Source organism: Carassius carassius, chromosome 48 (assembly GCF_963082965.1).
Source record: "Carassius carassius chromosome 48, fCarCar2.1, whole genome shotgun sequence".
Lineage (NCBI taxonomy): Eukaryota > Metazoa > Chordata > Actinopteri > Cypriniformes > Cyprinidae > Carassius > Carassius carassius.
In genome coordinates this window covers 15,894,262-15,904,333 of record NC_081802.1, presented here as the reverse complement: position 1 = coordinate 15,904,333, position 10,072 = coordinate 15,894,262, and the positions used below count along the sequence as shown (strand labels likewise).

The 10,072-nt window shown below is 38.5% G+C and overlaps 1 protein-coding gene across 1 annotated transcript; it reads left to right on the top strand.

The window, feature by feature from the left end:
- The first annotated feature begins 3,855 nt into the window (after positions 1-3,855).
- On the top strand, positions 3,856-9,791 carry LOC132131493 (dual specificity protein phosphatase 5-like). The gene is made up of 4 exons (XM_059543534.1): positions 3,856-4,325; positions 5,081-5,223; positions 5,587-5,806; positions 9,061-9,791. The coding sequence occupies exons 1-4, from the start codon at positions 3,962-3,964 to the stop codon at positions 9,453-9,455; spliced, it is 1,122 nt and encodes a 373-aa protein (XP_059399517.1). The 5' UTR covers positions 3,856-3,961; the 3' UTR covers positions 9,456-9,791.
- Positions 9,792-10,072: the final 281 nt, after the last annotated feature.

The following is a 10,072-nucleotide window of genomic DNA, read 5'->3' as shown; positions in this document are numbered from 1 at the left end:
TGAAGCATTACATCATTTGTTCACCAGTGGATTCTCTACAGTGAATGGGTGCCGTCAGAATGAGAGTCCAATCAGCTGATAAAAACATCACAATAATCTACAACTAATCAACACCAATCCAGTCCATCAGTTAATGTCTTGTTAAGACAAAATCTGCATGTTTGTAATAAATAAAAGCATCAAGATATTTTTAACTTCAAATTATCACTTCAGGCTAAAATATGAGTCCTATATCCATAATGTTGTTTGCTCCAATATTATAAAAAAAAAAGTGTGAATCAGGGGAGAAATATGCACAGATCAAGCATCGTTTACAAGCCAAAACAGCTCTGAATAAATATGTGGGTGGATTTTGAAATGGGAGACAACAGGAAATTGACTTTTTTTTACTGGAGGAAGATTTGTAAAGGATTCTGACGGCACCCATTCACTGCAGAGGATCCATTGCTAAGCAATGATGTAATTTCTACAAATCTGTTCCGAAGGGTGAGTACATTTTCTGCAAATTTTTAGTTTGGGGGTGAACTTTTCCTTTAAAAGCTGTGGTTTGACCTGATGCAATTAGCAAGATTCCAAACATATGAGGCATTAAGTTTGGATAGTGCACTTTCATGCCTATTTAAAAAAAAAAAAAAAGTGGGGGGTGACAGTAAAGTGGTTAAAGAAAGCAGACGTTTTTTTTCAAAGTGCATTACGTTGTGTTCCCGGAACACTTGTTCATTCCTGGAACGCTTGTTCTGAAAGTATTTTAAAGCCTCTGCTTTTTCATCTCCTACTATTCTTGAGGGTCTGTTATTGATCAGCTGAGGTGGTTTACTGCGTGTGTCATAATGTGACCCAATATATTACCGGCACACAGCTGTGAATCTAGGAATTCTGTCATTTACCACTGTCATCGGCATCATTGACATCATCATTATCATCATCATCATCAGTGAGGGGGCGGGGCTTACCAGGTGCCCAGAAGTGCACACATATTAGATTAGTGTTAAGGCTCTTTATGTGAAAGAGCCTGTGTTGTAAGAGCATGTGTGTGTGTGTGTGTGCTTGCAGTATATATTAAGAAATGCATCGGTCAGCAAGGAATTTCTGTCAGGAATCCAGGAAGCACCTGCTGTGACTAGAGCAAAAAACTCATGTGTGTTCCATTGTGATTTTTTGCCTATAATGTACATACATCAGGAAGACATTTCACACACACACACATACACACACATACACACACATACACATGCAGAGGCTGTGGATAGAATAGAGAAAAAAGAGCATGACTCACACAAAGAGAAGCAAATCAGGGGTTTCTAAAATGAGACAAACCCGTCATATGTTTTTCGATAAATCCTATAAAAATGATTCTATAAACCCTTCTAGCAGACTTCCTAAATCTATCATTTTTCCATAATGCCTTCACTATCCGGTCACAGGGAGGACATACATACAGACATTCGGTTGATCCTCCTCACTCGGGCACTTACTCGTGTAGGCTGTAGGCTACATGCACATCAACAATAACATACAATTACACCCAAATCTTCACCTCCCGTTCATTTAGCCAATGCTAGTTTGGAGTGTGAGGGCGAGCAGGCCTTGTGTCACCCCACCACACTGTGATGTCATCAGCCCAGAGATAACACAGGGCCATATGGGCAGAGGTGGGTAGTAACGAGTTACATGTACTTCGTTACATTTACTTGAGTAATTTTTTGGGGTAACGAATACTTTTCGGAGTATATTTAAAGATGGGTACTTTATACTCTTACTTGAGTAAATTTTTGGGGGAAAATCTGTACTTTTACTTCGTTACTGTGGGCGATGCTCCTCTCGTTACTTTATCTTAATGCAATAAATGTTATAAATGCTTCAGTTTGTTCCAAACGCGCCGTCTACTTTTCTCTGGGCAATGAGCGATGCACATTCGCGAATGATTCATTCTTTTGAGTCAATACTGTTCAAAGGCTTGATCAAACCAATTGGCAAACGAGTGAATTGGTTCATGAATCAGTTTGAATGAGTCGTTCAGTTCCCTGCCGCACGCGAGTCGTTCAGTTCCCTGCCGCACGCGCTGAGCGTCTGAAGTGGTCCACTCGGAGTTGTAACGTTTAAGAACAGAAAGAGCGTTGAAAACGTGGCTGGAACTGCACTGAATTGAAATCTGCAAAGGTTATTATTTGCTAGCGATGGAGATCCTTATTAAATGAACACCGCGTGTGCTGTCTACTGTTTAACAGGTAATAACTTGGGCTACATTCGATTACAGTACACGATACCACTGTGAGATTAGTTTGTTGTACGTGTGTGGCTTACAACAGAGGAGTCAAGTTGAATGAAGCTTCCAAAAGACAAAAAATAGCCGATTAAGATTATATTAATTTTAATACAATCACACCGGTGCGAGTACATTCAGCGAGTCATATCATCAGCTGCTAAATTCAGATCTGTGATCGCTTGCTGGCGCTGAGCCAGATATAGATGCGTTTTTACAGCGCTGTGCATTATAACAAATCACACATGATTCTTTTGAGCTTATTAAAGCATTTGCCAATCAGAGGCGTTCCGATGAGTCATCGCTAAAATGCCGGTGTTTCCTTAACTCGCTCACTGACTGGAGACCTCTTTCTGGCGAACTCTCTCGTCAGAAACAACAAAGTGCACATATGTGTACGAATCTTTAATTAAGATATTGATTTCACAGTGTTAACAGTTTCAGTGATTTTAATGGGAGTTTCTGAAAGTGATTGAAATCTAGACTGTCAGTGAAAATTATCTTTAATAATGTAAATGTTATTTGCTCTCTTTCTGAACAATGAAAGATTAGTAGCAATATTTAAATCACATTAACTTTCAATGTTAAATTCACATTTAATATAAAGTCAGTCGTATTAAAAATATGTTATGGCATGACACCTATATCTGTTACTCAAGTAAACAGACAGGGTTTTATAATAAATTACATAAATTGGAGTAAAGGATGATGAAATATATACATTTATACACACACACATACATTACATACATTTTATCTATATATCTAAATAAAAATAGGCTCAGTACAGTATATATGACCCAAAGTAACTAGTAACTAACTACTTGAGTAGATTTTTTTATCCGATACTCTTTTACTCTTACTCAAGTAACTATTCAAGACTAGTACTTTTACTTTTACTTGAGTAAATATTTCTAGAAGTACTTTTACTTTTACTTGAGTACAGTTTTTGGGTACTCTACCCACCTCTGCATATGGGTGCCGGCCTGCCACAGTAATCCTCCATCAGCCTGCTCTTCCTGTCACACACACACTCATTCTCTCCTCACCGTGGGATGCAATCTGGGAAACGTTGGGCCCTTACCAGTCAAAACCATTGCTCATATAAACTAATAAGACAACATTTTGATTATATTCCGCAGTGTAGGGGACATGATTGAAAACAAATACCTGTTGTAGTGTATTTCCTAGACTGGTGATGGAAGTGACCTATATAATCGCATTAAGAGATCCTGGGATTATGAAGAACGGATATAGGATAGGCTGAGGCAGTGAAGCCTTAGTTCATTCATATATTTTGAGGTCTAAATTCACTAAATTCACTAAATTCAATTTTTTTTCCGGAATAGCTACAAGTAGCCTACTATCCATCGAATAGCCCCACATACCTCTAAATATTTTCGTTGTTATTTCAAGGAAACGTGATCTGAATTACAAGAAAATGACACAGTGTGTGCAGAAGCGCCGTGATGAATTGATGAATTCAGTGTTCAGTATGTGTCAAGGGCGGGCTCGCGCTCGTGTCGGCGTGTCCATATATGGTTCGTGACGTCACGCGCCGGAGGTTCCAGTCCAATAAAAGCGACCCGACGGAATCCCCTTCGGAGGAAATGTAGACTCAGGCACAGCACACAGGGTTCAGTACACCCCTGAAACATCCACATCCCCACTGAAAACACTTCAGCTTGTCACTCCAACATGAAGGTCTCCAGCATAGACTGTCGCCGCCTGAGGAAGATCATACGGAAGGAGTGTGGAAGTTGTCTGATTGTGGACTGTAGACCGTATTTGTCGTTCTCCAGCTCGAGTATCAGAGGCTCCGTCAATGTCAACTTGAATTCAGTGGTGGTCCGGAGGTCCCGTGGCGGACCGGTGCCTCTACAGTTCGTCATACCGGACGAGAGAGCGCTGTTTCGGCTTCGGGAAGGAAGCATCTCGTCGGTCGTGGCTCTGGATGACCGTACAGCCCATTTACCAAAACTGAAAAAAGACAGTATTGCTCAAATTGTAATCAATAGTTTGTCGCACTTGGCGAGCAACGCGAGCATCTGCTTCCTGAAAGGTGAGGAAAGACTGCTGGACCGATCGGGTGTTTTGTTTAATGTTTTCTCAAGAGGAAGTGTTGAAAAATTTGAACCTCGTTTGATTTTATGTTTACTTTTGGAATGACGATTTCAGGACCATAAAAGATTTTTCTCTATTGTTTATTTTAAATTATTGTATGAAAAAAATGACATTTTAATGAATAAAATGAATATTTTAACTTTTTTATTTATATATATATATATATATATATATAATAATCAAAATATTATATACGTTTATAATATCATAATATAATAAACGTGCTAAAATGTAATATATTTCAAATCTCTCACCTCACACATACATACGTTTAACCTTCACTTTAATGCTGTTGAATTAATTGCTTAGGTTTTTGTCTGGTTTACAAGAGATACATTCTCTTTGTGCGTCAAAGGACGGATGAGTCGGAGAGGGACGTATGAGAAATAACACAGTAATATTTATAGCATTATATCATATTTTACTCCTTTCAATGATAACATTGCATTCAAACGTACAGGGATTTTTAAACTAATTTATTCAACTTGTTAAATTGACATGTTGAAACTAGGAGATTTTGCTGAAAGCAAGTCAAGCTCTTGGTCTCATGAACACTCTTCCTCTGTTGGTGGGATTTTCTTCTTGCCTCTCACACTCAGCTCAGCTCTGAAATGCAACACGTGAAGCTCTTGATAAGGTGAACGACTCAACAATCCTTGACGCCTTATAATAACGGTGCATTTCTCATTCCAGGAGGCTACGAGAACTTCCATTCCCATTACCCCGAGCTTTGCACTGAAACCAAGTCTGTGAATCTGAGTGAAGACAAAAGTGAAAGAGGCGTCAGCAGCCACTGTGACAAACTAGGTGCTCACCCCAAACCAGACTATGATCAGGTAAGAGAGAAGAAAGCGAGCTGTTGTTTCCTCATTTCAACCCACTTCCACCCAAACCACTTCCTGTAACTGTTGGAGTTTCTGCAACAACTCCCCCTCAAATATGAGTCTAAAAACTCAGAAGACCCTGTTTAAAGACTCTACTCAATAACCCAACCATCCACCCAAACCAAAAAGACCCCTTACAATCCTTCAAAGACATCCAACGGACATCCAATGTCCTTTTATGTCTGACCTTTTCAGTTTTTCTGAAAAGGTCAAACGGTCCCAGTACAGAACCTGTTTGTATTCGGGTAGTGAATCTTGAGATCTTGAGTCTTGAGAGTTTCAGTTTTGATATCTGTTTTTGTTGTTATTTTTCAGGGACGGCCCGTGGAGATCTTGCCTTTCCTATACCTGGGCAGTGCCTATCATGCCTGCAGACAGGACTATCTGAGTGACGTCTGCATTACAGCGCTGCTGAACGTCTCACGCAGGGACTCGCGGCCCGCCAAAGGACAGTATGACTACAAATGGATCCCGGTGGAGGACAGTCACACGGCAGATATCAGCTCACACTTCCAGGAGGCCATAGATTTTATTGGTAAATATTGTGTATATATAATAAAGTTTTGTAACAATTATTTTTTAATTTATTAATTTTATATTTTTCATTTTATTTTTTAATTTATTAATTTTATATTTTTCATTTTATTTTGATATTATTTATTTTAATGATTATTTAATTTTTCTTATTTAAATTTCACATGTAATTATATAATTATGTGCTTTATATAATTCGTTTTTTAATTATTATAATTTTATTTAAAGCTCTTTTTAATTATTTAAATATTTTCATTTCTGTTATTATTATTTTTAGTTTACCAGTCTGAGCACTTCAAAGTCTCACGTTCGAAAGTGGTCAAAACTGATATGATATTATCACTTGTTTCAGTGGGTTATTAATAAGAATAAGACGTTTTAAATAACAACACCTTTAGTGTTATATAAACTTAAACTTCATCCGTCTGGCTAAAACCATTCCCAGAACTGAGCACAGTCCTATAGATAGTGGAGCTTATTTCAGGTCGTGTAAAAATAAGACTTCCTCTGCTTTACTAACACATGATTTCCATAATCCAACTGGACTGCACCTTTATGTACGCCTACAAATCCCATGTTACTTGTGTTCTCGGAAATGCAATACCAACTCCTACTGAAAAAAATACGATGAAACATAAAGATAGAGAAAGATAAATGGACATGTTGCTGTGAGTCACAGGTTAGACTAATCCAAGATTTTACGTATCACAGGTGTGGCCAGTGTGTCAGTGGATGAGTCGATGATTAGTGGCGTCAGGTGTGTTTGTGTGCTAAGAATGGACTGTCATGTGTTTTCTAGGTTGTTCACGGCTTCTTTATCAGGTGAATATGTTTACACAATGATCTGAGAGTGTTTAAGGCTATTCATGGGTGATCTGCAGGGAGCCTGTCAAAAACAAATCCAAGTGTAGGCCATATTTCTACCCTTAAAAAATAGAATCAAGTTGAAACTGAAACTGAAAGGTTCTTGGGTGAACCAAAAGTGGTTCTTCTATGACATTTCAGTTCCTCTAGTGAGGCTTTAACCATGTCATCCTCTCATTCAAGGACTTTGACTCGCATATCCCACATCTCTTTCGAATATACTCAAGTTTCATTTACATTTGGCTGAATATAGTCAGTATTACGTAAGTAAGAGACCATGAGGTGATATGGTCTCCCGCAGGAAAGTGATAGCAGTGAAGTGAAAGAATAATCCATCGAAAGCTTCAACTAATGAGTGTGTGGTAATATTTAGGCACATTAGGGGGTGTGATAGTCATTATGACGCCCACAGCTCGGCATCGCTCTGCTCCAGATGGGCTTCAGGCGTGATTCACACCAGCAGGTTTTGTTTTAAAGAGACCAGCAGCGAGGGATCTCGCATGAACACGTGCTTCACTTCTCGGTGTGTGCGTCAGTCGTTGAGAGATATGAGGCTGGAATCTGCTTAGCTGTATTAAATCAGACAGGAATCCGCAATCAGAGCTTTCTATAATGGTGTGAGTGTGTGAATTTATGGATTTGTGCGTCAGAAATTTCTGGGGTGGAAATGAAACTGATATGACATTACGATAAAAAAAGGGGTCAGGGAGGAAATGAATTAGCCAAGCAATAATGGACAGAGGATATCAGAAGAACTGTGAAAGATATCCATGATTGTGTTTCACTCGTTAATATAACCCAACACCATTTTATGGCATTTACAGATTGTTAAATATATTTTACATACCAAAATTATTGTTCTCAAACTATAAGTAAACCATTCATAAATTGTAAAAATTTTGTAAATTAAACTGTATACAAGATAGAGTTGTGACTTTCGCGAACGAACCGATTCTTTTGAACGGCTCAAAAACATGAACGATGGGAGCCGAGTCGCGGCTGGAGGGGAGCCGTTCTTTCTGTCTTTCTTTTTTCCTATGCGTATTTCACACAGATGCACACAAATGAGCTCCTCCGCGAGACAGAACAGTTATAGGGGGAGGGGCGCACCCAGCGCAGGCCAACCCTTTATAGCGTGATGATATTAGTTATTAGTTGTGCATGTTCATTGCAGCCCACTTTGTTATTGTTCATTGACTTGAAGGGGCTGATGTCCTATTTGCAAAGTTTACAGTAGTAATAGTATGTATTATGTAGACATTTCCATTTTATTTATTCTAATTTTATCTACTTTAAATATTTTTTGTTTTCTATCAAAATGTTCTTGTGTGATAACAATGTTCTTGTGTGAAAGTGTTTGTAGTAAAAGCTGTTTTGCACAGAAATTCATTGCAGCCGGCTTTGTTTTTGATGTTTATTTGAGTAGGTATTGTATGAATAACATAAGTCAACGTAGCTTTACACACACACACACACACACACACACACACACACACACACACACTTTGTACTAAAGGTAAATCCAAAATAGTGATGTCACTGTCTAAGCAGAGGGATTTGTGCAACCCTATGGAATATAGTCCACACATGACAAATGAGGTAATAATCAATATTTCAGAATAATTCAAACTCAGATATTGGTGTGTGATATCTGAGTTTTAATTATTTGACTACAAATCTCACCTCATCATTCCTCCCAGTGATTATTTCCAGAATAAACTGAGATGCCCCCAAGCTGGCTTCTTAAAACTGACTAAATATTTAATAAGATTATATTCTTTTGAACGGCTCTTTGAAAGGAACGGATCGCGAAGATCCGGATCCCCTCAAAGAGCCATAAATCCCATCACTAATACAAGAAAATACAATTTCAGTCTTTATATATTTACATTTCATTTGGTGTTACTTTAAGTATACTATATATATATATATATATATATATATTATTTGTTAGCAATTTCTGAGTGGAAATTGTTTAGAGGTAAATCCTTTTTTTTCAGCGTAGATTGATTTCCCTCAAAAGTTTGAACATTTTGTCTCTGTGGTGTTCCAGCATGGCAACACTGATTCAACCAATGGTGTAAATTTGGGGCGGGGTTAATTGTTTGACTGGCCAATGGCAGACGAGGGGTGTGTTTGGGGAAACTTGTTTGAAGACAGTCATTATTATTTTGTCTGGTGCTGCTACTTCACCTTTTATTCATTATTTATTTTTTTTTCTTGTCCGATAATTTTAAAAGTGCACAGGACACTTCTGTTGTATTTAAATGTGCTTCACAAATAAAGTCTGGCTGAAAGTTTGACTTAAAAGACAGTCTGTATTTCTGGTGACTGATGCTGTTGTCTCAAGAGCTTTTGTAATGAATTCATGTTTTTTTTTTCTGTCCACAGAACGTGTGAAAGCAGAGGGCGGTAAAGTGCTGGTCCACTGCGAGGCTGGAATCTCTCGTTCTCCCACAATCTGCATGGCGTACATCATGAAAACCCAACGATTGCGTTTGGAGCAGGCCTTCGAGGTCATCCGACAGCGGCGTGCCATCGTCTCGCCCAATTTTAGCTTCATGGGTCAACTACTGCAGTTCGAGTCGGAGGTGGTTTCTTCCGCGCCTCCATCAGTCACTCCTGCCGCTCAGGATGCACCCACCTTCTTTAGTGGCGACTTCACACTCGAAACGAAGAGCTTTGAGTCCTCGGTTTTCACCTTCCCTACCTCCTTCCTGACACCAGTGCCCATCCAACCATCGGTTCACCAGTTCAAACTGAGTCCAATAACTGCACTGCCTTAAAATGGCTGTCTGGCTCATTGCAATCTCAGTGTACTTGAAAAATAAAGGACGGGTGAACGGAACAAAGCAATGGACTATCACAGGGAATTAAATGCTTATGTTTTCATAAAAAAAAGAAAAATCATGAAAGACAGTGTTTGCTTTTTCATTTTGTTTGCCTTAGAGAAAACCACTGCACAATGATTACACTGCAATACCTGCCTTAGCTCGATGATGTTCTGCCTATCAACAGCACCTAGCTGAGCAAATTAAATTATTATTATTGTTTTGTTTTTTACAATTTCTTTTTTATGAATTGTGGATTTGTTAATAAACATTTTTACAGAAGTGCAAAAATGTGTCCGTGTAATAAACACACACACAAGAATATTCCACCACCTAATGCCTTTGTTATTATTATATTGACAGACTATAAATATTTGCCCTCGCAAAAAAAAAATTGGAGTTTAGGCCACAGTAGAAAGACAAAATAGTGACCTCTGCTGTGAAATTTTACATATATTATTATTTTAGGAGAACATATATAATCCCTTCCTCACACTACAGTCAAAAGCAAAAGAGACACACTACACTTTGGCTCCTGTTCAGGATTCACACTAGCACATTGACGCTACAAA